The 27408-nt window shown below is 54.1% G+C and overlaps 10 protein-coding genes across 10 annotated transcripts; 5 read left to right on the top strand and 5 right to left on the bottom strand.

Moving 5' to 3' along the window:
* Positions 1-163: 163 nt before the first annotated feature.
* AYO20_06976 (hypothetical protein) lies at positions 164-3358 on the bottom strand (the record flags this gene model as incomplete). Its single annotated transcript, XM_022645264.1, has 1 exon — positions 164-3358. The coding sequence occupies one exon, from the start codon at positions 3356-3358 to the stop codon at positions 164-166; it is 3195 nt and encodes a 1064-aa protein (XP_022498812.1).
* Positions 3359-3808: 450 nt separating this feature from the next.
* AYO20_06975 (hypothetical protein) lies at positions 3809-4927 on the bottom strand (the record flags this gene model as incomplete). The annotated part of the gene is made up of 3 exons (XM_022645263.1): positions 3809-4310; positions 4361-4474; positions 4530-4927. The coding sequence occupies 3 exons, from the start codon at positions 4925-4927 to the stop codon at positions 3809-3811; spliced, it is 1014 nt and encodes a 337-aa protein (XP_022498811.1).
* Positions 4928-7647: 2720 nt separating this feature from the next.
* On the top strand, positions 7648-9885 carry AYO20_06974 (hypothetical protein; the record flags this gene model as incomplete). Its single annotated transcript, XM_022645262.1, has 4 exons — positions 7648-7884; positions 7944-7992; positions 8072-9050; positions 9114-9885. 4 exons carry the CDS (start codon positions 7648-7650, stop codon positions 9883-9885), a joined length of 2037 nt encoding a protein of 678 aa, XP_022498810.1.
* A 1338-nt stretch (positions 9886-11223) lies between these two features.
* On the top strand, positions 11224-12773 carry AYO20_06973 (hypothetical protein; the record flags this gene model as incomplete). Its single annotated transcript, XM_022645261.1, has 2 exons — positions 11224-11979; positions 12057-12773. The coding sequence occupies 2 exons, from the start codon at positions 11224-11226 to the stop codon at positions 12771-12773; spliced, it is 1473 nt and encodes a 490-aa protein (XP_022498809.1).
* A 174-nt stretch (positions 12774-12947) lies between these two features.
* AYO20_06972 (hypothetical protein) lies at positions 12948-14108 on the bottom strand (the record flags this gene model as incomplete). The annotated part of the gene is made up of 1 exon (XM_022645260.1): positions 12948-14108. One exon carries the CDS (start codon positions 14106-14108, stop codon positions 12948-12950), a length of 1161 nt encoding a protein of 386 aa, XP_022498808.1.
* Positions 14109-15412: 1304 nt separating this feature from the next.
* On the bottom strand, positions 15413-16999 carry AYO20_06971 (hypothetical protein; the record flags this gene model as incomplete). Its single annotated transcript, XM_022645259.1, has 1 exon — positions 15413-16999. The coding sequence occupies one exon, from the start codon at positions 16997-16999 to the stop codon at positions 15413-15415; it is 1587 nt and encodes a 528-aa protein (XP_022498807.1).
* An 835-nt stretch (positions 17000-17834) lies between these two features.
* AYO20_06970 (hypothetical protein) lies at positions 17835-19640 on the top strand (the record flags this gene model as incomplete). The annotated part of the gene is made up of 5 exons (XM_022645258.1): positions 17835-18038; positions 18140-18233; positions 18306-18509; positions 18617-19030; positions 19084-19640. 5 exons carry the CDS (start codon positions 17835-17837, stop codon positions 19638-19640), a joined length of 1473 nt encoding a protein of 490 aa, XP_022498806.1.
* Positions 19641-20455: 815 nt separating this feature from the next.
* Positions 20456-21609, top strand: AYO20_06969 (hypothetical protein; the record flags this gene model as incomplete). The annotated part of the gene is made up of 3 exons (XM_022645257.1): positions 20456-20549; positions 20615-20704; positions 20756-21609. 3 exons carry the CDS (start codon positions 20456-20458, stop codon positions 21607-21609), a joined length of 1038 nt encoding a protein of 345 aa, XP_022498805.1.
* A 222-nt stretch (positions 21610-21831) lies between these two features.
* Positions 21832-24153, bottom strand: AYO20_06968 (hypothetical protein; the record flags this gene model as incomplete). Its single annotated transcript, XM_022645256.1, has 1 exon — positions 21832-24153. The coding sequence occupies one exon, from the start codon at positions 24151-24153 to the stop codon at positions 21832-21834; it is 2322 nt and encodes a 773-aa protein (XP_022498804.1).
* An 864-nt stretch (positions 24154-25017) lies between these two features.
* Positions 25018-27247, top strand: AYO20_06967 (hypothetical protein; the record flags this gene model as incomplete). Its single annotated transcript, XM_022645255.1, has 3 exons — positions 25018-25025; positions 25080-25108; positions 25182-27247. The coding sequence occupies 3 exons, from the start codon at positions 25018-25020 to the stop codon at positions 27245-27247; spliced, it is 2103 nt and encodes a 700-aa protein (XP_022498803.1).
* Positions 27248-27408: the final 161 nt, after the last annotated feature.

The following is a 27408-nucleotide window of genomic DNA, read 5'->3' as shown; positions in this document are numbered from 1 at the left end:
GGGATGCGATGCGATCTGAGACGAATGATACACAACACAGTGATGCGATAGTACCGAGCGAGTACGGATGGATACGTGCAGACATATCGGTCGCTACCTGTCTACCCAGGGTATGCACCTCTGTATGTACTCCTGCAAAAGCCAGTCTTTCAAGGTGTCACGTCTAGACATCCTCGTCCTCGTCGTCCTCGAGCATCTTCGCATAGTCTTCCACCGAAGCAAAGGTGAGAAGGTTCTTCAGCTTCGACCGTGCCGTCTTCTTGGGGTTCTTGCTGCGGCCATGGTCCTCGTCCTCTTGTTGTTGGTGCTTGCCCTTCTTCTTCTTCGCTGCAGGTTGTGCGGCAGCGCTGTCCGAGTCGAATCCTGCAAAGTCGGAGCCGGCGTCGTCAGAGTCGGCCTCCTCAGCGTCCACCATGAGATCATCCTCGTCCTCGTCGAAGAATGCGGGATCGATGTCAACACCCTCATCATCATCATCGTCATCACCGCCCTCCAACCCGCTCAGGTCCCCGTCTTCAACTGCTCCGTCGTCATCCGATTCCAAATCCGCCAGGTCGAGGTCCACATCATCATCGTCCTCGAACTCGTCACCCTCTAGATCTGGCGCACTCTGCATCATAGCCTTCCAGATTTCATCCTCGTCCGCGTCCGACTCGTCCACGTCGTCGTCGGCATCACGTCTCTTCTTCTTCTCCCCCTTCTGCTTGTCCTTCTTGTCGCCCTTGCTCTTCAGACTCGTAAAGTATTGGTGGAAGAAAACATCCTCGGCGGCAACGTCGTCGCTCTTCTTCAGCCTGAACTGCTCGCTGTTCACTGGCATGTCCTTCTTCCCGTTCACCGTTCCCGCAATGAGGACAGCGTGCGAATTGTCCGTCGCCATGGGTTGCATGATGCTGCTCCCTCTGAGACCCGAGCTCGATAGCTTCGGGTTGCGGTACACAAAGCGGTCGAGGAAGTGCGAAAGCGTGTGTAAGGTGAGATCAGGTTTCCCGGGGAGAGGCTGGTGGCGCAGTACGTGGTCGGCGCTGACCGAGACAGAAGGATGGAAATGGGCGAGAAAAGGGAGGACTTCCCAGAGACATGCGTTGTCGGCGTTGGCATGTTCTGGGGCGCGTTTGTGGGCGTCGTAGACATGTCCTCGCTGCGACTGCGCTGATTCCGAGACACCATTCGTGGCACCTGAATCAGTTGGTTTCCCATCCTCTTCATCCACGACATCCCGAAATACCTCAACGTCGTCTCCTTCGTGATCCTCTGGCTCGTCGGTCAAGGCCTTCAGCGAAGGAAATGTCTTCTCGAGATCTTGAATCAAGAAAAAAGCGCCACAGATGAAAGGCGGTTCATGCAGACTCAAGACCTGCACAAGCCGTTTGACAAACGCCTTTACCCTCTTCACGCTCAAGTCTGCCTTGAGAGCACGGTGTAGCAAGTTGAGGTAGAGTTGTTGCTTCGACGCGGTGATCAGGCGCTGATCTAGAAGAGATTCGTATAATACTCGATAGAAGCGGTCACTTGACGCTTTGTGCTGTGACGAATGGGAGATCTGTTGGATGAGCAAGAGGGATTGGATGCTCGTATTGAAGTTCGCCGAGTGGGCGATTCTGAAGAGCGTGTCGAGATGATCGGAAAACGCTGTGGTGCTATTGCCGCTGTTGCTGGTATAAGGGTATGCCCGATTGACGCCAGTGAGGATCGCCGAGATGAGTTTCTCGCGAAGTTCCTCAGCCTGGTGTTGGCCACGTTGCTCCTGGACCTTTCTGTTCTTCTTCCTGCGACCTCTGCCCTCCACAAGGTTTGTATCAGGTTCGTCCTTTGCGGACCCCTTGTCGGTTTTTAAAAGGTCAGTAAACAGTCCAAAATAGATGTCGAGTAGCTTCGTCGCTACATCTTCCTCCCTTGCACTCAACACTGTCTGGTTGAGAGTAACCACGGCGTAGTATTTCCCATGCAGGGTTTGTCCAGGCCTGAAGATGAAGTCTGTCTCGATGGCGCGGACAACCACAATTTTCATGGCAGGATGGGCTAGCAGCAACTGCAGAAGCGAATAAGAAGCCTGGGAGGCGATTTTCTTGACGGGGTCGCCCAGCTTATTGACCAGGAGGCGTAGCAGGTTTGATTCCTGTTCTGGCCTTTCCTTGAGCAACTCGAAGACGTAGCTGACGGCGCGAGCCTTGGAGAATTCAATCTCGTCGTTGCACCATCCTTCGAGGATCTTGAGCACTTCAAAATACTGCCCTTTCAGCCAGCTTTCGAAAGCCCAAGATATCAAATGTTTTTGCTCGAGGCGACGGGGCAGATTTTTCCCTCTTTTCCAAGATCTCGCTTCTAGATACATAAAGGCAGGCTGGTCGTGAAACGCGTAAAGCTTTCTCGATGCGGGGAGAAGTGAGCCTTGAGCGAAAAGGTCTTTGAGCGCGCGGAGCACGTCGACGGCTTGAGACCGACTGCGTTTTCGAGCCAGGCCGATCAAAGTCTCGAGAGCTTTCATATTGTGGATAGGAGAGTCCTGGACGGCCAAGGTCAGGGCTGATATCTTGTCCGATAAGGTTCCTGATGAAATGACAGTGTTGTAAAATGCATTGGCGGATGATGACTGCTGCGACTCCTTGAACTTTTGGTTGTCGTCGTCAAGAAGAACCTTTGCATATTTGTAGAGTTCGTCAAGAGACTCCTTAGCCAGGATGTATATGGGCTCTCTTGTTTCGTCCACTTCTGGGCCAGGGATGTTGTACCAGTCTGGTTGTGGTTCGCAGATCAGCCTCGTTTTGTTGCCCCATCCATTCTTCTCTGCCTGTTGTTCTCTAGCAGTTTTTGATTCTGCGACCGCCGGAGCCGGGATATCACCGTCGTCTCCTTCGGAGTCAGCGGAGACGTCCTCTTCGTCGCGGCCTTCTCCTTGGGCGAGGGCGATCTCTTTAAGGATATTTCTCATTCCCTTGTCTAATTTCTCCAGGTCCGCCTCCGGGATGGTTCCTTCGACCTCTGACTCGGAGTCTGCATCTGCGACGAGTGCCAGATCTTCAGCCGTGCCACCAAGAGCTTTCATTTCCTGCTCCAAGAGGCCGTCCTCTGACTGTCCTGCTTCTGCCTCAATGCGTTCGTCCTGCGGGACTTCATGCTGGTGTGCTTGGCCGAGGACTCTCCCTTTGCGATCACGCTTTTTACCGCGTTCCGCCTCCGTCCCATGAACTTTATTGCGACTCTTCTTCTTGTCCTTTTCTTTGGCGTCGCCCGGCTCGGTGAATTGGTACCGACGTTGGATGGTCTCCCGTAAATCTTCGAGCGAGGATTGTTTGTCCGATGGTTTCACGGGTTCTGTGGAAGACAGGCCACTCAGGCGAGCCTTTTTGGGAGACATTGAAATAATGGCTTCACTGCTGGTCACCGACCAAACAATCGCAGCTTGCAGTAGAACTAAATTTCTGAGAAAATCTCCAAAAATCTGGAGGGATTCTGGAGGTTCTTCGGGCGGATTTTAAATTTGCCAAGACTGGTTATCGCCGCCACTTCAGGTACTCCGAGTAGGTGATCTGGGAGAAGGACAAATGCAGAACACAGAGCCGCTTCAGTTTGAGGACTGGCAGGATATGGATATCTTCAATTGAACAATACAAGGAACAGGTACGTGTAGTCTGCAACCGTTCTCCCGGCTGCCCGATCAATCTCATCATTTCGAATTGCGTTCATACTGAGACTTTCTCCCTCCGTCTCTCTATTTACACCAGCCTCCTTCTTCCGATCCATTCTCTCTGCATTCCATTATGGTCTCCGTGATTTATAAATCACCAGTCTTCCCAGTCTCCGTTGCTCACAGGAGGAGAGCCATGCCAAAAAGGGCGACCGTGCTTCCAACCACCATCAGCGGGTTTCCTGTGGCCAAAGTGTAAGCAGCTGCGTTGTTGCTAGAGGTACTGGGAGTTGCTGCTGACCCACTAGCGGTAGCCGATGAGCCTGCAGATGAAGAGGCCGACGTGCTGCTCAAACCAAGTGTGTCATTCTCCTTGGGAACTCCCTGCAGAAGGGTAACGTTTGCAATCTCGGGATAAGGGACGACGCCGTCGTCAGGGTAGGCAGAGCAGTTGGCATTCGCGGCAAGGGGGCAGCTGTAGATATCACTGCAGATGGTCTGCAGCTGAGGTCCCGCGGAGGGGGGAATGACGGCAGCGGGAGGGATGCAGCGATAAGTGAACGTCTGGTCAAGAGCGTCCCGGGTAAAGTTGACGTCTGGCTCTTCAAATCCGATTGACTTTCCGGCAAGCACAATCTGTTCATTGAAGTAGCCCGATTCCCAAAGGTTGGGGTCCATGAATCTTGGGGCCGTCAGTGCTCTTTTACTGAGTATGTGCGCCAAAAAACTCACTTGTGGACCTCCCACATGCTAGCGACGCCCTGGTAGTGGGGGAACTCAGAACCTCCCTGTTGAGAACACCCGTAGAAATCACCAAAATACTGGTATACGTGGGTAAGGAGTTGGCTACAATGTCAAAGGTAAGTGACATATGGGGAACAAGTGGACACACGGGGCATACTATTGATTAGAGGTCGTTGTGTTGGCCGGCTTGTTGGCAAGCAATGCTCCAGCTCCTCCATCGTCAAGCCAGTTCTTTGCGACAGGCTTCCCGTTCTCATTGGTAGAATAGTAGCCACCCGTGAAGTATGGCAAAAGATTGACGTCGTGACCCTGGAAGGTTTGGGGGCCTGCGATCCCGTCCACTTTGACGCCGACGTTAGGAGTAGTGTAGTTGCCCAGAATGAAGGTATGGGTGATCAGGGCCATGAGTTGCTGTTGACTGGCAGGCGTGTTCTCCTTCCCAAGCAGGAGAGGAGTATAGTAGTCGCAGATCGAGGTAGTATTGGGACGCAGCGCGTTCACGACACCAAACGCAGCCAGCAAAGAGAGGGCTTTGGCAGAGATAGTTGACGGCATTTTGACGGGGACTTGAAAGACGTTCACTCGGGAGAGATTTCGCTGGAGTGTTCAGAGACTGTCCTGGAGGCTGAAGAAGAGAAAAGACGAGATTCTCGAGGGATCTCGCGATTTAAATGTCGAGAAGCCGAGGACATTGGGAGGTAGCTCTGCTCCCGTATTGGGAAGCTCTGAATAAGACATGATAGAGCATGCAAGGTCCGAAGGATTAGGTGTTCACGAAGGGGCCATTAGGATACCTCGAGAGTTCTTAGACGACGGCAAGCAGTGCATACTCACAGCATGCGTTGTCCAATTTCAGCTCGTGCATCGCTTTCAAAAAGGGATATTAGTAGATTTCATCCTTGTCCAGCCAGGGCGGCGAGGCGAATCACATCTGGTTGATTACCAACTCAAGATCGATAAATCTGTATTCAGGGGGGGCCGTGTTGGTTTGGGTAGCGATCAATGGCGATGGGCTGTACAAGGTAGCGTCATTGCCAGCTTCATAATCTTGAGCTCGCGGAATGTAAACAAGAACAGAATCTCTCCGCACGCCTGCAGCCTCGCGACGGCCTATCACAGGGCTAGATGGTTTGCTGACATTTCATGCTGGTGGCTGATTCGTTTCATTGCCAGGTTCACCACAAGGGATGCAGGATCTCAGTCAGAGTGCCGGCCACGTTGCAAGGAACAAGATTTGGGCAAGACAGAAAAGATCTTGTTTTATAAGAGGTAGGCTAGAAGATGGTCAGTCATTGGTGCAGTCGAACTAGACAAGGACAGGAATGAACTTGAGAGGAGGATGAGAGAGAAGCCGAGGAGGCATGGAGTGCAGTTTATTAATTGCCAAGCCTTTCGCCAAGACATGTGGAAGCCTCCGCTTCTAGATCATGTGATCTTGTGATCTTCTGCTCGTCCCGCTCCGCCCATGCCTCTGCTAAATGACGGAGTGGCATGGGGAGATACTGGGGTTTCAGGGGGCCATAGAGTCTCGGCAAGAGCGAAGTTACAGGACCATGCAGACATCTCAGAGACATTGAAGTGCCATCTTGAAGAGCACACATAGCCCGTGAAGCCGCTGAAGTGATTGCATACTCGTACGTAGACAGCATCAACTCGCACACAGATATACGACAGAGTCAGGTGAAACCTGCGGGTTTACCAATCATGTCGGATCCATCGAAATACAGCCGGAGTGATAATCAGGGACTAGCACACTGGACTAGTCGCCTTGAGTTCCTTATCCTCAATCAGAAACCCTGACCTACCCTCAGACACGAAAAACTTGCAACACTGAGTCGGTGGTTGTTGCCCGACAATCTCCCAAAAGCACACATGGCTTTCATCGCTGTCCAATTCATTGTCTGGGCAGGCAACGTGATCTTGAAGTGGATCAAGCAATCGGCGAAGTGTCGATGGCTCCGCTCAGAACTGGCGCATAAGAGAACGTGGTTATGGACACTGGCCACTCTACTTACTGACTTTGAAACTGTTGAGAGGGTGGAAGTGCCTCTTTTGTGTCCAACCATGAGGAACGAGAGCAAACGGGAGACCGCCAAAACCCCCTCCTACAACGATAGCAAAACAGATGAAGCCTGCAAAACGTCGGATGAGAATGCTGCTTGTCCACCCAGGTATTGAAGCGGGTGTTTCATGGATATGTAAAGCGGCAATTGTCGTCGGTGGTTTTCTCATAACTTCCTTGCAATGGAATGATATCAGGCTCTATATCCACCGAGCCATTGTTGATGATCACCCCAGCAGTGACACCAAGCTTTGTCGTCTTTACTAACATAAATAACAGCATCTGCCAGGGAGCCTTTGACATGCTAAGACATAATTGGTATCAGGAATGTTGGCGGTGGTAGGTAGGTGGCTGTGGTTGAGAGAAGTCCGCCATCACATTGAACAGCTGGTACTTCTCAACATCAAAGAGGCAGTTCTCGAAGTGAAAAAGAGATGTTGATGGCCAAAGAGGGAAGTGTCGGGTTGATATAGACCGACGAGAGTAGAGACACTTGGGCTTTAGAAAGGCCCAGCATGTGATTGGCTGGTTGACTTGCCTCATTTGGTCTCCTTGTCTTCATCTCACCTGCCTTTCTCTTTCCCCGTTTTGGATGGTTCGCCTCGGGGATACCATGACTCGTCCTCCAAAGTAATCACTGCATCTCCGCAAAGCTGAAATCGCCCAGGATGGCACCAGGGAGCCGCGTCAGTGCCTCAAAAGGGTTTTGAGACGGTGGAGTTCCGAGCCAGATCTACGATCGGCCCCTTGGGAGACTCGACGGAGTATGACAGCTTGACATCCTGTCACTACTACTGCATGGTTCAGATCCAGCTTCGAAAAATGTTTTCCCTTGAAGCGCAGAAATCACTCACTCACGCTCAAACTCACGGTGAGAGACTCCCGCAAATCCATGAACACTAGGCCGCTCCATTTATATACCGCCTGTTTACCACCTATACCCTCTGCGAGGACCCTGTCTGAATCAGGCAGGTGTTAAATGTCGTCTATTTTCATTTCGAGGCATCGGCCCCAGCAGGGGAGGGAGTTTCCCCCTGACTTCTTGATGGGGAGATGGCGCTCGTCAACGGATACCCTATACCCGCCACGAAAAGGGTCACAACAGCAATTTCCACGCGAATCGCCTGATAAGGTCAATACAGAAGTACAAGCCAGAAGCGGTGCGGGCTTTTACTGACACAGATGTACGGTGGCTGCCATTGGTGACAACAATATGCGGTACTACCTTGGTCGCCAACGTTCCATCCGCCCAACTGGCGAATTGGACATGAGCCCTGCGCGAAACCCCTCCCAAAATTCAATTGTGGTGGCTCACTCGAGACCGTTACAAGCGGGGAGAGGCTTAGTCATTACATTTCTGGTCGGTGGAGGTTCAGGATTCAACCAGCATGAGGCCTACCGAGTACAGGTGACCGGTAAACCGGCTCGATCTTTTGGCGACCTGTCAACTGTGAGGCTATTATCTTTGATACTTTGATGATGAGAGATCAGACTCTACCGCCGTGTTAGACTGCTGTTTCTCAGATACTCATCATCTGCATCGAAGCGCTCTGCTTTCGTCTGCTCGCATGTGCCATCCGAGTCTGCCCGACTCCTAGTGGGGATGGAAGGACTAGCAACCACTTCACCGCATCCAGCTGAACCTGCGCCTGCACCCGACTTCAGGTTTGTTGACAATGATGCGCTGCGGTCAGTCAAAACCAAGCGTAGTGAGACTGCGGCGAGACGTGCACATGCGGCACGCGTGGCTCACCAGCGCCGACGTGAACGGCAGCGACAGGGCCAAGAGACTCCTCCGACTGGAAAGCGTGGTTCCGTGTCTGAGAGCGAGAACGTATATCTGTCGCCGCCGGCGGAGTTCAGTTTCATTCAGGAGAAGGGGGACGAGGACGCTGGGAGACGTCGGACTGAGAGTTCAACACAGCAGCAACAAGAGCAACAAGCCCAGCCTCCTCCCATACGGGCCCCCAATGTCATCGACCGTGACCTCACCATCATCCACAGAAATCGCTCTCCAGCGAGCAGCGCCGCGATTCTGGATCGCCGGCTTGACCAGACAAGGACAGACCCATTCAACCTGATGGGTGCAAAAGACCTGCCGCGCGCATTGAGACACACTCTTGACTACGCCTTTGACGTGTACTGGCCCGCAAATGTCAATAGTGCCCCGACCGATCAATCGTACTCCCTCATCCTGCGCCGAGGAGCTGCGATGTATCCTCATGCCTTCCATGGCCTTGTGGCGTCGGCTGCCATGTTTCTCCAGAGAAGCACCCAAGACCGTCGAGTTGCCCGAGCATGTGCTGCCTTGGTCAACACAAATCGAACGAAAGCTACCCAGTTGATCAACGAGGAACTTGATCAATTACAGGGGGCTGTACCGTCGGATGACCTTCTCATGGCAATGGTCGCTGTGGCCAGAGGTTCTGTTGCGCATTCGAGAGTTCCGCCCGCAAGCTCGATATCAAAATCCCCGTTGGCCAGGGCGCAGAATCTTCATTTCTACAGTACTCAGTCACTCGACCCGGGATATATCAAGGCTTTCTTTGACATCATCGATCTGAAGGGTGGGTTGACTGGTGTCGAAACACCTGCGCTCGCGACGTTGGCAGAATTGTAAGCATGACTTCCGGAGTTGATCATCCAGGAGAATTGCCGTGCTGATGAATTGTGTGCAAGCTTCGATCTCACCGTATCGACCTTGACAGGGCAACGGCCGAAATATGACTGGAGACATCCGCGACAACCATTGCTGACCTACGAAATAGGAGGTCTCATCATCGACCCTATTTCTGCTATGCTTCTCAAAGATCTCGGCTCTGGCTTTGACAAAAACATTCTCCTAGACATCCGTCCGACGTTGAACATGGTCTGTGAACTTGTTATTGCGCTGGACCGGCTGATACGCAAGGCCGTCCCCGAGCCTGCGATGCATGATTTAGTCAATGCCCGAAACGCCATTCAGCATGCGCTTTGCCGCATCCAACGTCGTGTTCATCCCGCCAGTCTGGAAGAAGCCATTTTCGAGACCACGAGGGCTGCTCTGCTCTGTTTCAGCGACATGGTCATATTTCCTATTCCCACGAATACCGGCGTTCGGCTACGACTTGTCACGGAGCTCTATGAGTCTCTGCGTGCTTGCGAGGCCTTTGAGGCGGTTTCTCAAGGGTTCGATTCATTTCAACTGTGGGCCACCACCATGGGTGCGATCGCAGTAATGAATCTGCCGCTCAAGGATTCCGTTCTGGACATGTTGAAAAGGCTCCTCTCTAGACACTGCTGGACGTGGGATATTGTCAAGATGCAGCTGCACAATTTTGTTTGGTGGGACCACATGTGTGACGAGTTGGGGCAGACTGTGCACCGAGAAGCAGTTGGCATAGCTTCTTTTCCGACACCACCGCCAGGTATACAACCGACGTTGACTTCTCATCGACCTCCAGACAGATAGCCTGGTCTTTGCTTCCGGCTTACCTCGTCGCGTCGGGGATGTCATGACCGGTCCGGGCTTTTGAAATACTGGCGGCTTCAGAGTAATCGTTGTCGCCGCCATCATTGCCAGCAGCGCGGCATGATCATACCTCAATCACGGTAAGCTTTGGAAAGCCAGATCAGAAACAAAGGAGGGGCTTGTCATCATTGGTTCACATCACGCGTAATCAGCCCTGATCGCGAAGTTCAACGGTGCCCTGGCCGACATCAATCGCCATCTCATCACTGCGGAATGAGCCATCAGTGGCAATTCCCATGCGTATTAACAGAGGTTGAAACGACCAAATGCGCGTCGGCAACATCGTGGACCTGACACATATGTGCATAGCTTCCGGCGTGTCATGGCCGGGACAACTGGGTGTTGAGAATGAGCAATAGGGCGTTGCAGTGGCTCCTAGGAATATTGGCCCTCTCCACACTGGAGAGATATTTGGTGTCTTTAGGTGATGGGCTGCGTGGTGTGACCGACTTGGGATGCTGTCCGATTGCGTCTCAACAGTCTTCCCGACGAGAACGAACATCGAACCATTCTCCAGATGAATGGTTTCATCATGGCTCGGCCGTGTCGAATCACCCAGGCATGAATTATTCTCGTGGTCAAAACATTCAAAAGTGTTGCTTTACAGCGAAAGATTTATACCCCGGAGTTCGTATTTTAGCGGTTACAGAGCAACAGCGGATGAATACTTGGACGAGATACACTGGCAATTAGCGATGCATAAACCCCATGCATTCGAGGCCTTCCAGCCCTCGCTAGGCCTAGTCAGGCTCCTTGGTTCCGCGCTGATTGTGGCTATACCTGCAGGGCCCCCGACAAGTGGCCACCCACAGCGACCTCCAGCGCCCGCTACTTGGTTAGCATTAATTAGCAATGGACCAGGCACTCAGTACCTCGGACTGGCTATTTTGCTGCTCTCCGTGGTCCTGGGTTTAGCTGGAGCGCCAGGCTCCAAATCTCCTCCACGTCTCTCCACGCGATAATCGTACGAGATCAGACTCGTCTTTCCGGCCTGCCTTTCCTCTTTCTATACTTGGTCTTTCGCATACCAGTCTTTCAACCTAGACGGCAGCTGAAGAGTTACCATGCCTACGCTCCCACGGACTTCCCGGAGTAGGGGTTGTGCACAGTGCATACAGCGCCATGTAAAGGTCAGTCAGTGCTCCAGTTTACATCTGCGAAGACCTCATTGATAGGTTATGTGTTTGTCAGTGTGACGGCAGACCAGAGTACTGCAGACAATGTGCTCGCTTTGGACTTCCTTGCTCGGGTCCACTTCAAGGGCCCATCATCCTCGACATGTCGGCCAAAGTCAGTCGTCCACTCAAGAAACGACGAGCAATATCTCGAAGGACAGATGACAGTCCTGCTATACCTCGTGCCTCTACGGCTGGCAATACCACGGCCATCTTGTTGGATTCCAGTGATGCGAGTCCAGCAGAGGATGATCCCTCAATGGTTCTGGATGCATCTCCATCACCTTGGGAACCACATGCAGCCGCGCAGGAGGGCTCGTTGCCTGACCAGACTAACCTTTCCTTGATCATCATGGATGTCCTGGATCACAGCAACTTCTTTGAACAGTGTTTTGTGGAGAAGTTTGTCGAATCAAGCACCAGTTCGAGGCTGGGAATGAATCCGGTTCGACCACGATCATGGGTATTTGCCCTTCCCAGTCTCTTATCCGACGCTCAGACACCCTCGGTCAGATTCTCCATCCGTGCCGCCAGCTTAATCTACTTTGCAGTCGTTCAGCACAACAAGAGTGCTGAGGTCGAGGCTGTGCGTTGGTATCTTGCTGGCCTCGCGAGCCACCGTGGGTTTATCCAGGGTAGCAACACCGACGCAAATTCACTCAGGCACGGGTCAACGCCTATCAGCCCCGAGATATCAGTACCCATGATGTTTCTCTACTTTGAGACGATGAAGCGAACCTCTCCTGACGCTTGGGCTCATCATATTGCCGCCGCGGTCACCACCGTGGAGGCGCTAGGCCCCGATCATTACCGTGTTGGCCAGGATCACGCCATGTTCAGATCTCTTCGCACGTACGCGGTACGTATGCTTCCTATACAGGGCCAGAAGAGGTCCTTGTCAATCCATGAGAGGGTCATCCCTGACGAACCTCACAGGCTTTCAAGGCTCTTCTCAAGAACGACCTTTGCAGCTTCGCATCGCAAGAATGGTGTGAAGCACCCTTCACAGACAGCACCAAGATTGAATACGAGTTTCTGATTGACATCCTCCTCGCCATTCCTCACCACCTGCTGCTCACTCTAGTACCTGGTGGCGACTTCCGGGACTCTATCGACAAGATAGCAAGTCTCAACTACTCGGACGAGCAGACCCTGGAGAGGGAGACTCTCGTTATCCTCCAGCGCCTGCAGAACTGGTGGTGGCATTTCACTCGAGATACCAGCGTCGTCGCCGGTCAACCTGCTACCACCGACCTGATACAAGCTGCGCCCGACCCTCTGATGCCTCCGTCGCTCGCTGGACAATACGTATTCCCCGACACCCTGACAGCCAAGACCGTCTCGCTGTACGACTCTTTGATGGTCATCGTCTACTCTGTACTCGCGTCTCTCGAGGAATGCAAGTCACCCTCTCCTGAAGGAGTGCTGCTGTCGCCGCTTCAGCGCTACCGTTCCGAGATCGAACGCCATTCGTCCTCAGTTTTGATGGCCGCATGGTACCAGAACTGGCGCCATCCTTACTGCGGCGATGCGTTGCGGACGGGCTTCTCTGTGAAGATCGTATCATGGCTCGGCGCGAACGCAGCGCAAAAGGACGAGGCACGCAGGATGATGGTTTTGTGGGGTATGGAGAGCACAATTACAGCAATATGAGGTTACCTGATAGCCATTCGATGGACATCAATGCTTCGATTGGCTCTTGCACAAGACATCAATATGGTTGATTCGAGCATATCTCGGGACACAGTTTACCAGCACATCATTAATGTGCCCTGCTGTGAACACGGAAACGAACTACCGCCACTCGACAAAAAATATGTGGCACTCTCAAGATCTTGAACGAGCTTCTTCTGTTTTCATCAGCCACCGATTGATGAACGCCTGAATCTCTTCATTGTTTTCTTCAATGGCCATCAAGTGACCATTCCCGCGAATGCCCCGCTCGGCGAGATAGACGTGATCGACCGGTACGCCCGCGTCGCGGAGGAAGTCGGCCGTCAGGTGGTCATAGCTAGCGTGGTACGAGGCCTCTGCGGTGAGCAGCAGCACGGGGATCGAGGCGAGGTTGACGAGCTGTCTTGGGGGTCGTGTCTGTCGACATCCCCGCGCCAGGGTCTCGTGAGTCGGCGTCTCCAGGTCGGTCTGTCGGAGGTAGCTGAGCTGCGTTGCGTCCGCGTCCAGTTCGGGCGAGAAGCGCAAGGGCGTCGAGGTGATGCCGAACGGATGCAGCAGCGTGCCGACCATGGCAGGGCGTCTGTTGAACGGCGCCACGTCCGGACACTCGAACGGCGGGCCGTGCGGCTCCAGCGCCACGATGCCCCTGACCAAGTCCGGACACGCATCGGCGATATGCCACCCCAAGGGCCCCGACTGGGAATGCGTGACCAGGTACGCCGGACCAGTTCTGGTGAGGAGAGGCCGCGCGGCTCTGCGCACCAGTCTCTCTATCACCTTGTACTCCGGCACGTGTCCGACCTGGCTGGCGTAGAAGGCGTCGAAGATCTGGTCGCCCATGACTCCCCTGCCGGGCCACTGCGTGTGCAGCTTCGCCGTCGGCCACGATGGAGGGTCCGGCGCCGTGAAGGCCATCTGCAGCTCTTCGACCGTGTAGTGCTTCAGCGCGCCCATGTCGCCGCAGTGGTACCGCGACCGGCCCACGCCCACGAGGTCGACCACGTAACAGTCCCATCCTCCTTTTCCCTGCGCTTGAGCCTGTGCCTGCAACAGTGCTAGCCCCGGCCGCCCGTCGGGAGTGACTTCAAAGTGCGTCCCCGTCTGCGCGGCGCCGTGGAGGAATATCACCGCCGGCCGGTCTTTCTGCGTGTCGTCGTCGTCGTCGCCGGCGGGGCCGTAGTGTCGCACGCACATCTGGCCACTCATGTGCGTCCCGTCTTTGTCCCGGATGTATTCTCCGCCGACGTAGAAGACGGGTGGGATCTTCCAATTTGTTCGTTGGTACGTCGTCGTTGTCTTCGTCGATGATGGCATGATGGATGATGGATGATGGCTGAAAAATTGAGGATTTGATTCTTGTGCAGGACAAGAAAGAGACTGACTAGTGGCTCCAGTGGCAGGTGTTTTATATCCTGTACTCTATATCATATCATATCATATCAAGTCTCGAGTCTTTACCATCCCGATACCTACCTACCTACCTATGTACCTACTTGTATGCACCACCGTAATCACGACCAAGGTATCCCTTCACCCATGAAGGGCAACAAGAGACTCGGCCGCCGCAGAAATCCCTCGTGTTTACCCCCCCTTGGTCATGAATCTGTCGGTAGGTTACCAATTTACCACTAGGGGTAGCCCACTCTGGCGCTCGCGTTGACGTATTACGTATGGCACGACACCATACTATCTATCAAGAATACGAGGTACCGAGTAGTCTCCCGAATATCCCAACTAGCAGCCGAACGGCCGAGAACACGACTTTACTGATCAAGTGATGGCCCAGGGCGATGGCGAGGACAGCAGGGTCCAAGGACAAGGACAAGGACAAGGACAAGGACAAGGACAGGTGATAGTGTCTCGACCAAAAACCGGCCAAGTTGGTACCAAGCACCAGCCAGGTGGGTAGGTGGGTAGGTACGTAGGTAGACTTTTGCCAAAAGGGGGAATTTCCACGACGGGCGCATGGCATGGCATTGCATGGCACGGCACGGCATACTACCCTGGAAGGGACCTCGGGTGCCTTCGTAGGTACCCACGTATGTACATAGCATCTGTGTGTATGTATTTACCTTGTGCAAGCAAGTACGGTTACGGGTACGGGTGCCTGTGTGAGAATAAATCAAGACAGACAGAGGTTCTGGCTTTGGTCTACTCTTCGAGACTGCGTGGAACTGCCAACGGAGTGGCGAATAGTGGCGTAGAGTGGGATGGAGTGGAGAGGAGTTGGTTAGATATACTACTTGTACGACCTGCGCATAGGTTTGTTCGAGACTGGATACCCCGTGGGGCTCAATTGAGGAGGCTGCCATTGAGATTCTTCGTTCTAGCCATCGTGTTGCAGGAGATCAAATGTACGCGAGGAAGAACTGGTGCTCAGTAAAGGGCTCTGATAAGTTTAACAAGAGCAAGATGTGGCGAGTAGGGAACGGATGTTGTTCCATCACACCTAGAGAGCCCTAAACAGTAATTCCCTGAAGAGTGATATCTAGGATATCTAGAGAGGCTCACGATTCCCATGCCCGACTAGCTATGCTATGCAATGCACGCGACAGGTCTGAGACGAACCATCCAGTCCGTCATATCCATGTCCGTGGTTCCTTCCGTAGCCCCTGGCATTAAGACTGCGATGGTATACGAATGACACCGACCCCGTCCTCGATCGAGATCTCGGTCCCAAACGGCCTCGAATACTCGACGACCCGCTCGAGAATGTGCCGGGCCCTGTCCAGCGTCGGTCGGCGCGGCGTACCCATCTCGGAGCTCGGCCGCTCCAGGCCCAGGTCGACGGGGTAGATGAGCACGCGGACCAGTTTGCCGTCCTCGTAGTGGCTCGTCGGGAGGATGGCCTCGAAGTTCTCGGGCCGCTGCAGCCACGCCCAGCGCGCCTCGTTGATCTCCCCGTCGCCGACGATCGCCTCTGTTGGGCACTGTCGCCGCGCCTCACGCTCAGAGTTGGGGCCGTCATCCCTCCAAGACCGGAACCTCTGGTTCTGGAACACAAAGTTGTTGACCCCGTAAAAGATGGGCTTGCCCCGGTAGATCTCGACGCCCTTGAGCGTGTGCACGCCGTGCGCGAAGAAGAGGTCCGCGCCCTGGTCGATGGCCGCGTGCGCCAGCACAACCTGGAACTCGGCCGGGTAGTGGTCGAACGAGTACTTTTGGAACGAGAACCGGTTCTGGTGCCAGTGGATCGTGAAGGCCGCGAAGTCGCTGAACTGTTTTCCCGAGCGCACCTCGCGCAGGATTTCCCGCTCGTCCACGGCGTCCATGTCGTATGTCAGCTCGCCCGGGCTGGGGGCGACTTTGAAGTGGACGTCGAACGCGTCGAGCGTTGGGCCACTGCCACGGTCGCCTGCGATTTCGCGGAGCTGGGCCATTTGTGCCTCCGTCACGCCGTGGTACACTTTGAGCCGCAGCGAGTTGTTCTTCGACGTGATAGGTCCCTTGGAGTTCAAATGGTGCTCCAGCCGCTTCTTGATCGAGGTCGCTTCGTCATCTGTCGCCGCCGTGGTGTCGGCACCTGCGAGCTGGAACACCCGTCCGAAGAGCAGCAGACTGCCTTGCCGAGTTTTTGTATTTCTGTCGATTGGGTTGGGCACCTCACTCGCCCGCTCGTAGAGACTTTCCTCCATCGCTTGCAACTGCTGAAACTGCTCTTCCGTCACGACAATGGGATCCCCGCGCGGCAAACCATATATTTGCGAGTAATCCTCGACCTCGGCGTAGGCACCTGCAAAAGCGACCGTCCCCTTGGGAAGCGTACGGAACCGCGCCAACCGCGCCTCGCAGAGGTTATAGTCTGTGCCGACGTAGTCGATGCCCACGCGGCGGAGCTGGGCAAAGTTGTGGGCGACGCCGGCCTCGCCGTTGTCGAACGTGTGGTTGTTGGCCTTGGACACCATGGCGATGCCCATGGCGGCCCAGTCGTCGGCGACCTCGGCGGGGCTTTCCATGTGCGAGATGGGCCCGCGGAACGTGAGCCGGTCCACGATCGTGTTCTCGTTGTTGGCCAGCGTGATGTCGGCGGCTCGCATGATGGTGATCAGCGCCTGGATGTCCGGGTCGTCGCGGTTCGCAAAGGGTTGGACCTGGATGAGGTCGCCCACGACCGCGACCGTAAAAGGCTTCTCGATCCGCATGGCCAGTTCGGCCTCCTTGTCCCGAAAGCGCGTCGGCGCCGTCATTGACAGTGCGTTGGGCATCTTGACGGTTTGATCTCAGATTTTGAGACACGCGCGAAGAAGGAGATGCGTGGTGATTCTGCCCGTCTGGGGTCCCGTTCCAACTAGATATTGCAACTGGAGGTCAAACTCGCACGATGTCTCACGACTTACCTGGATGCACACGAATGTATATATACACACATACCTGGTCGTCGATGTCCATCTCACTCCCACTCCCACTCCGGCTCCGTTTGCTCCGTTTGCTCCGTTTCTTCAGTAGAAGTCTCGACGACTAATGCATATGCGCAGTCTGGAGTTAACAGTGTCGGAAATCCCGACTCCGAGATCATCTGGGTTCTCGAGATTTTGCTCAGAGGGGTTCAAGGGGTTCAATTGCATTTTCAATTGGCGATGTGGTCTCAGGTATGGTCAATGGTTCCCCACTGAAAACGATATGCAGGTGTCGTGGAAATTACCCTTTTTGGATTAGTTCGAGTGGAGCGCAGTGACAGGAAGGGAAATACGAGAGACGCAGACATGTGTCGAGTTCGGGTGTGGGGAAAAGGGAGGCGGGTTTGTCTGGTAGTTTTAAGTCTATGGGTCCATTGGCTGGGGAAGACAGACTGCTTCCTAGCCGACTCGTCCTTCAAGTCGGATGACAATTGCGTTGGAGCATTCTGGTCTCTGGAAAATACGAAGCGCTATTCCAGACTCCAGACTGGGGCAAATCTGGGGGCTTGGTATACAACGGGGGAACATAAAAGGAGGCCTATATCGTCCCCCCGTTCCCCGTGTTCGTGGGATTGTGACCACAGCAATATACCATTCTCGCAATTTCCAGGATCATCTCGTGCATCGCTGATCTCAAACAACAATGGCTGCAGCAGTGGAAAAGTTCGACGGCAAGGAAGAGATCCAGCTGGAGCATCTGGCAAAAGACACCAAAGAGGCACCCGGATTCCTGTACGAGGACCCGAAGACGACGCCACCCAAGTCTCGCGAGGAGCGCAGGCTTGTGCTCAAGGCCGATCTATTGATCGTGGGCATGACCTCGTTGGTCTTCTTGGTCAACCAGTGGGTGAGTTCCCTAGTGCCTCGTCATCTTGTCTGCCATGCTATGCAATTTCACGACCGCTCGTACGCCCTCGAGCATTGTCCTGTCTTGTTAACGCAGAACAGGATCGAGGAAACATCGGCAATGCCCGGGTCATGGGCTTCCAACGCGACTTGAACATGAGCAATGGACAGTTCTACAACGCCGTCTCCCTCTATTGTCAGTCTGATCTCCGCCTTTCCCCATGAATGGTAGTCATACCTGGTGAACAGACTGACCAACACCGAACAGATGTCGGGTACACCGTTTCCATTCTTCCCGCCAGTCTGTCTGTCCGCATCTTCAAGCCCCACAGGCAGGTCGGCGGCTGCGTGATCCTCTTCGCCACCCTGTCATGCTGTATGGCCGCGGCGAAAAACGCTGGCACCGTCTTGGCCCTGCGAATCATCTTCGGGTTCGCGTCGGCGTTCCTTCAAGCCTTGACGCTTTATATCAGTATGTGGTATAAGCGGAATGAGTTGGCAACACGGAGTGGTATGACTTTTTTTCGTTTGGTTCCCTCAAAGGGTGCTGAGAAGGAGAGCTGATCTCGGGATCGATAGGTGTCTTCTATTCGGCCGCCACCATCGCCGGCGGCTTCAGCGGTCTCATCGCCTACGCGATACAAAAGAACCTGGATGGCGCCCTCGGCAAACCGTCCTGGTACTGGCTCTTTATCATTGAAGGCGTTGCCGGCATCTTCGTCGGTCTGGCCTGTTGGATTCTGTTGCCGCCAGCTCCAGATCAGTTGAAGAAAAAACACTGGATCTTCAGTGACAATGAAATCGACCTGGCAATCGACCGCATGAAGACGTACAACGTCGAGCACGCAGGGTTCAAGTGGAAGCAGATGTTGATTGCCCTCAAAGATCCCAAAACGATTCCTTTCTGGTTCATCAGCGCGGGGGTGTCTCTGGCACTGGCTTCCATCAGCGCTTTCTTGCCTAGCTTCATAGCTCAGTTTGGATACTCTGCTGGTAAGTCTTCGATCCAGTCTGCTCACTTTTGCACCATATTGACCTGTCTTCAGTGCAGACCCAGCTCTTTTCAATCATCCCATATGCATGCGCCTTCGTCACGTTGATTGTGGTGAACATGGCCTCCGACCGACTCAACGCCAAGGGAGTATTCCTCATGGGCCTCCTGTGTAGCAGCATCGTTGGGTATATCATCCTGATCGCGGTTCACAATGTCAAGGTCAAGATATTTGCCACATGCCTGATCACCATGGGCACATTCCCGGGTGTGACGCTGATGGGAGCTTGGATGAACATCAACACTGGGGGCTTCACCAAGCGCGCCACCACCTGGGGCACGGCTGAGATTGTCGGGCAGTGTTTCGCTATCCTCGGGTCGCATATCTACACGGATCCCCCGCAATACATCAAGGGCCACTCGATCGCACTGGCCTTTGAGGTCCTTGCATTAATGTCGGCTGTGTTCTGCTGGTTCTGGATGCGGTGGCTCAACAATAAGAAGGACAGGGAGGCGCTGGAACATGCCGCAGCTGGGACGACAGATCCGAATCTCCATAAGACTCTCGAGGACGTCCAGGACTATCATCCTTCGTTCCAATACATTCTGTAGTGTCGGTCTCTAAAGGACCGAGTGTGGACACAACCATCGGGGCAGTCTTTAGAGAACACCTGGTTGGCTCATCCTTGTGCAAGCACTTGCAATCCTCTGACCATCAGGCGAAAATGGCTCGGTCACCTGGAAGAGACGAAATGTTTTTGTACTTGGACGAGGTACTTGTAAGACAAAGTCACGCGAGGCTGCAAGGCTGCGACAAGGGCAAATTGCAGGCATGACAATGACGTCATGTGACGAGCATTACCAACTATTACAGCACGTAACAGCCGAATGCTCCGCCGTATCCAGCTACGAAATTGCGGGGAAGCGAAAATGTTTCTTCGAGGCTCCCATTCAGCCTGGTGGATGTCATATGGCAAATTGAACTTCATCCATCTCCAATTCATGCCTATCAATACCTTCAAAATCAGTACTCCAGGCTGGAGCTGAGCCGAAACTGGTTCCCATGGCCGCACCGAGGGAACCCAGAATGAGGGGGGAGGGATGAGCGCCCAGCGGTTCCGCACAAGCCAAAAACGCCAAACGCCAATCATCCGATGCTGCACTAAGTCAAGAACACGAGTGGTGTGAGGCACATACGACCCCCAATAGGTCCTGGCAAGCAACTGGTGCCCACGGCATAAAATCTGAAGGAATCGAGCTTCCTCTTCACCGAAAGCAAATCATATACCTGGCTATTTCCCCTCTCATCATCAGGTGTCTAGACACACATAAAGTCATCGAGGATGCTCACCACCGTCGTCCGAAGAAGCACCATTGGAACATTCAAAACACTCAGAACAGTACCAAGGTTCCGATACTTATCCACGATGAAGGCACTTGTTTATAAAGGTCCTGGTCAGTGTGGTCTGGAGGATCGTCCTGTCCCTAAGATTCAGGAAGCATCCGATGCCATCGTGAAAGGTGAGCTCTAGTCCTGCACTACATACTTACACGTATTACGTGACGGCGGCTGACCATCGTGACAGTCGTCTATACAACAATCTGTGGGACAGACACGCACATCCTGAAGGGGGACGTGCCCACGTGCACGCCTGGTCGCGTCTTAGGACATGAAGGTTGGACTTCTTGACACCATCCAGAATTCTCCAACCGCTAACCGAAGGCAGGTGTTGGCGTCGTCGAGGAGCCAGGTCCAGGAGTTTCTCGATTCAAGAAGGGTGATCGAGTCCTCATCAACTGCATTTCCAGCTGTGCAACCTGCAACTACTGCCGGAGAGGCATGCCCAGCCACTGCGTTAGTGCAGGATGGATTCTCGGCAACACGATCGATGGAACTCAGGCCGAATATGTTCGCATCCCCTTCGCCGACAGCGGTCTGCACCACGTGCCCAAGGGTGTTGACGAAAAGGCACTTGTCATGCTCTCCGACATCTTTCCCACGGGACTCGAATGCGGGGTGCAGAATGGCAAAGTACAGCCCGGGTCGACTGTCGCCATCGTTGGCGCGGGTCCCGTGGGTCTTGCGGCGCTGATGACCTCCCGACTCTACTCACCAAGTCTGATCATCATGATCGACCGGGACCCCAACCGTCTCAAGGTCGCAAAGTACTTTGGGGCCCATCACACCGTGAACAGCGCCGAGGCCTCGCCCCTGGAAGCCGTCATGAAGCTCACCGACAACATTGGCTGCGACACCGTCATGGAAGCCGTCGGCGTGCCCGAGACCCTGGAGATGGCCCAGGACCTCGTCGCGCCGGGCGGCGTCATCGCCAACGTCGGCGTGCACGGCAAGAGCTGCGAGCTCAAGATCGAGAAGCTGTGGGTCCACAACATCTCGCTGACCACGAGGCTGGTCGACACCGTCACTACGCCCATGTTGCTCAAGCTCTTCGCCGCGGGCAGCATCGACCCGGGACAGCTGATCACGCACGAATTCGCCTTTTCGGACATGGACAAGGCCTACACCACGTTCAAAGCGGCCGCTGAGCACGACGCCTTGAAGATGCTGATCACGGTGTAAAAACAAGTGCAGAGGGGAAAAAGAAGGGAGTTGGCAAAGTTGTACGTAATTTGTATGCACATACGTTTGAACGCTACATGTGACACTGTTATCGTGTCCCCTTGGTGACTTGGTCCAGACAGGCCAGGCAGGACAGACAAACCAGACCCATTGAATGGTCCCTCTTTTATCAGGTTCCATAGTATTTTTGACAGCTCTCGAGAACCACAACAAGAGGATGCCTTATTGAAACCCCAGTCCCTTGACCTCAGGGTCCCCCATCAAGGCGCTTTTGACTTCTTCCTCGCCCACGCGCAATCTGACTTTTACCGCCCTCTCCCCCTTCCCCCTGGTCTCCATGGCGATGACGCCAGCCTGGACCAGCGCCATGGCGGCCCCTCCGAGCGCCAGGATACGGGGCATCAGGGAACCAGAGGCGCGTTTTCCTGTTGGTGCTGCTGCAGCATCATCATCGTCTTCTTTTCCCCCCTCTGCTTCGGCGCGCAGGAAATCCTGCACGGCATTGTTGTCCGCGACCGCGACGATGCGCAGCGCTTCCGCGGAGATGTCGCCCATCGTGGACTCGACCACGCCCGTGCGTCGAGTGAGTGCCGATATCGCGGCGAGGAGGAGCTTCGCGGCCAAGGGCAGAGAACGCAGGTGCTGCGCGATGGGGGACGAGGTGGCTTCGTTGATGGCCTGTTTGATGGTCGCGATCGTCACCCTCGCTAGTCGTGTTTGTGGAGGCTCGTGTTCCCGCCCATTCGCATTATCTTTGTCCTTGGGGATGTTCCTGCCTCTGCGGCTCGGGGTCGTTACTATCTGGACGACGTCTTCGTCGTTGGCATCCGCAGAGGCGGGATTCTGCTTCTCTTGAGACTGTTCTGCGATTTCCACCGCGCGCCGGCAAATGTCGAGAGCCCGCCTAGCATCACCAGACACGGCTGCGACTTTGCGGCTGGCGAACTGCACGGCGTCCTTATCGACAATGTTGCCCGGGACACCTTCCAGCCTCGAGGAGATAATCTCCATCAGCTGCGTGTGCGTGTATCCCGGGAACGTGATCCTGGTCAGCCCGAGTCGCGAACTGATCTTGTTCGACAGCGTCCGCTCGGGGAGATCCATGGTGTTGGCGACCGCCAGAACGATTAGGCGCGAATGCCGCATGGCCGGCCAGTTGAAGAAGTTGTACATGACGCTCTGGCTCTTGGTCACGAGCTGGTCCAGCTCGTCCATCAGCACGACGCAGGGGATCCGCCGCGGCGAAGGCTGCGAGAATTCTTGCTCCAGCAGGCTCAATGCGTGGTGCGGGCTGACGCGGTCGCCCTTGAGCGCTTCCCATAGGAGTGAGTAGGATTGTTGCGACTCTGTGACCTTCATGCCGTTGATTTCGACAAAGTTGAAGTCGTCTAGTTCTTCATTGAGGACTGCTTCGTGCAGCGACGCGACTACCTCCCGTACTGTGGCTGTCTTGCCCGTCCCGGGGGTCCCGGAGATGTAGATACATGCTCCGGACCCGTCCACAATGGCCGAGTAGAGATGAGAATAGACCGTGTGGAACTCATTGGAGCGGCAAGGGAGAGACGTCGGGACAGCAGAAACGTGCAGTGTTGCTCGGGCGTGAGAGTAGGGTGTCGACTTGTACTGAGAAGGGGACAGGACTCGAGTCCCCAGTGGGGTGATCTCTATAGGCTTCTTGATCATGATCCGTTTATGTGTCGGCGTGCTGTACTTGGATGCCTTGGCCGAAGATTTCGGGGTGGAAATTGTCGCCGTCGTTTTCCTCCTCTTGTGAGGCGTCCGGGGCTCGTCGTCGGCCGTCTCCTTTTGCTGCTCATAGTCCACATCCTCACTTTTTACAGTCTGTTTCTTCCGGCCCTTGGTTTGCTCTTTGATCCAATCAATCAAGTCCAAGAGGTCTTCCGGTCCCTTGTAGATCTCTTCCCACACAAAGTCCTCGGTGAATCGCACCGTTCTCTGCTTGACCCCTCGCCGACACAGAATCGTCTTGGCGTAGCGGTTGGCAGCTGACTTGGACTTTGGTGGTTCTCCGCCAGGATATCTCTTGAAAAAGGCCTCTTTCGACAAAACCGTGGCTTTCCCATTTATGGCTGTCAATGGGTTCATGTTGAAGTCTGCCGTGATGTATGATTCGTTGGGCAACACATTGCTCGGGATTTTTGAGCGTTTCCCGAACATCAACTCCTCCGGGGTACAGAACCACTGAATGCAGACGCACATTTCGTCCTCGTCATCTTCGTTGGTGTCGGAGAACGAGCACGCCAATCCCACCCAATCTTTCCCCTGCTCGGGAGATTTCAGCAGCACCGAGTCGCCTATTCGCACTGAGAAGGAGCCCATGCGGGCACCCACAATGGCTGCCTTTTTGGTGGTGAGAACATTTGCTTTTCGCTTCTTCGAGGGCGTGGAATCATCCTCCTGCGGGTTTGTGTCACCGCTGTCTTCATAAATCCATTCCCAGGGGTGATCTTCATATCCGAGTTCATCGTCTGAATCCTCGCGGTGAAGGCCTCCCGTTGTCGAATATCTCTTCTGCTTGGGCATCACGAGACTGATGAGCGACTACTGAAGAATATAGTCGTCTTTGCCTGGTCTACCTCGTACTGCTACCAACTGATAACTTGGCTTGCTCGGTTGGCGATTTGATGCCAAAACGCGAAAACGCGTCGACGCGTATTAGGTAAGAATCAATCAAGGAAGGAGGTATTAACCTTGATGTGGTTAGTGCATCTTGGCTCCTGCCCTCCGTTGATTCGCGAGAGTTCGTCTTCTGCAGTTCATAGCTTGCCCATCTTCATGCACTTTGCCTCTCAATGGACGTCGTTGAGAAAGAGAGAATTCCGCTGCTTTTGTGGTTCTCTCCTGCTATAACGCCAATGGACAATGATGTCCCTTACTTCACGTACTAACCTTGTCTAAACTGACACAAGTGCTCATTGACAGTCCTGACCCCGTCCACGTGCTCATACCTGCAGAGCCGATGGTTGCAACTGACCACCTCCTTCTGTGAGTTCACTCCCTGTGGTTGCCACCTGGAGGTCCTTGTCGCACAGGATCTAATTCCAGCAACAAGCGTGTGCCTGCGTCTTGAGACGGGCGGGTAAACCCTCTTGTTTGCTACATGTCCCCTGGCTTGTTACATTTAGATCCGCGTCATTCAGGTCTTGAAGGAGGAGAAGTCCTGGAACTTGTTACATTTGCTCCTGAGCGACTTGGCTGTTTGGTCAATGAGGTCGTCTTCACGCCGCTTTTAACTGCCTGAGGAGGACTTCCCTTTGTTGCTGAACCTGTATTAGTGTTTGCTGAACGCAAAAGTTTTTGCCCACTGCTCATTCCTCCGTCACCCCTAGAGTCTTCTATGGAACGTTCGACTGCTTTCATCTTTGAACAACAGCAGAAACAGTCATCATGAGCGAGTAAGTCCAACAGAACACCGCGCAGTTTGTTCGGGAGCTGACTTGCCGATCTAGTCATGAGGGCGACGGTCTCGACCTTGATCGTAGGTTTTCACCCAGATGTCACACTCTTGCTTTCCTCTCTGTTATGCTAGACTAGCATCTAACATCTTCTAGGATGGGAGGAGGCGAGCTTACCGGGCGATTCCGTCTTTTCATATGCACGATCCGATGTGTTCAACGATGGAATGGCCACTAAGAATGGCAATTTCCATCCACCCACAGGATCAGCATACCCATCTGCGCTGAGACGGGAGCCACCAAATCGATCTCGGAACGAACCCTTTGTAGATTCCTTCTACCCACCACGACAGGCGCCTCTTGTTACCCAACACAGACGAGATGTTATCCCACCATGGCAAATTCCCACCGTTCCCGCAAGCAAGAGCCCTGCTCAGCTTCAGTTCGAGAGTGGCCAAGCACCGAATGGTGACTATGAGTTCGCATCGACCTGGAAACACCATCGGGTGATGGCATGGAGTGGCAATAGGGCGACTCATCCATTTCAAGTACTCCGAGAAATCATGGCGAAAACCGGATCCTTCATAAAACAACCAAAGGACGAAGACGATAGGCTCTTCATCTGGGGTGAACCCCATCAGGTCGCCGATACCAAGGCCGCGGTGGCACGGTGGGAGCGCGATGTCCTGGAATCGCCCGCAGAGCCGAGACCGATTGCTTGGGCCAAATACAAAGCACTTGATGGCAGAGCCGAAAATCGAGCTGACCGACAGGATCGTCAGAAAGCATTCGACCAGATACTCCGTGAGGCGCAAATTGACTTTCCAGTCGAGGCTGCTCTCCTGTGGCCGAAAGACATGGACCTTGAACAATTTGAAACGGGCAACGCCGAAGTCCTTGATCAACTTAGAAGCAAGTTCGGCTGTCGCATCGCGTTTCCTTCGACCGAGCCGCCGCATATATTGATCGGAGCCCAGTCCAAAAAGGACGCTCATGCCATAATGACGAGGATGGCGAATCTGATCAAGGAGAATATCTCTGCCAGAGATTATCTCCGGACGCTCAACCTCGTGCATCTCCCCGATCACGAGATTTGCAGAGATGAGGTGGCACTTCAAGACATCGACCCAAAATCGGGTACCTATTTACCTACTCTGCACGGCACTCCACCAGCCGACGAGGAAAAATGGGATCAAAAGAGACGCCAAGCTCATACTAACAATCGCAAAGAAATCAAAAAGGCGATTGATTCTTCCATCAAGGGGCTTAGGCTCTCACAGCAGCACGTGCGCATGAGGGTGGCTTTTGGCGAGTTGGGATTCATGCGCTTTCAGAAACCAACCGACGGGGCAGAGCACTATGGGTTTGGCGAATTCTACGACATGGTCACAAAAGGGCGGATCAAATTGACTTTGAACGGTATCCCGGTCCGGCAAGCTCAAGCTGCAGATCTTCCAGACGTACTCGAATCAATGGGCGTGTTCTCGGAGCGTACGGAATACTACGGAGCCTTCTTTGACTTCCAAGGGACATCACCAAATACTATCCTTCGGCTCGAGACTATTTTCTACCCAAGCGGCACAGACGAGACGGAGAGCCGGGAGAAGCGATGGATAGAGTTGGGTGACACGGTCTCGAGACTTCAAGTCAGCCTCATCGATTTCGAGAGACCTGATTATCAAATCACTCTTGATGCCTTTCCCCTTCGCAACGACAAGACCACCAAAGTACACATGTCCTCATTCCAGGCCAATGTCACGATGGAGCGTCCGATGGACGGCATCAAGTCACTCCCACGGCGACGAGCCAAGTATCCGCCTGGCCAGCGCAAACTGCAACGTGTTGCAGAGCTGATCACGTTGAGATGGCGATTCAAAAATACGGACGGCATCTTCGAACTTCGCCGCAAGGACGTTTACGATGAACTACCAGGTCGAGAGAACCAGGTCCCGGTGGAGACCAGGTGGCACGCCCTGTACTACTATCCGCACTGGGACAACCTCATGGGAGAATTTGCGAGTGTCAAGCCCGGCGAAGAAGTCCGCTGGGTCAAGTCCGTCGCAACATTCATCCCTGAAGGCGGTGATCAGTACGGGCCTGCACTACCAAAGGGGTTCAAGAATTTCATGGGCGAAGTTGAGGAGATCCAGGATTATCTGGCAGCGGCTATTCGTCGTCTGGAGAACGGCAAGGGAAAAGCAAAGGCTACAGAACTGAACTGAACTGAACTGGGGCGATCAGACCCGCGATTGACGGTTGTCAAACAAGTTCGGAGGAGTGGTGTTGATTTGGGGAGAGGACCTTGAGAGCGAGCGAGCGACGGATGAGGGATTGCCTTCAGTCATGCACGCGATGCCATGATTTGCAGGACTGATTCGTCAAG

Source organism: Fonsecaea nubica, assembly GCF_001646965.1.
Source record: "Fonsecaea nubica strain CBS 269.64 chromosome Unknown Scaff46, whole genome shotgun sequence".
NCBI lineage: Eukaryota > Fungi > Ascomycota > Eurotiomycetes > Chaetothyriales > Herpotrichiellaceae > Fonsecaea > Fonsecaea nubica.
This window is presented reverse-complemented; position numbering and strand designations above follow the sequence as displayed.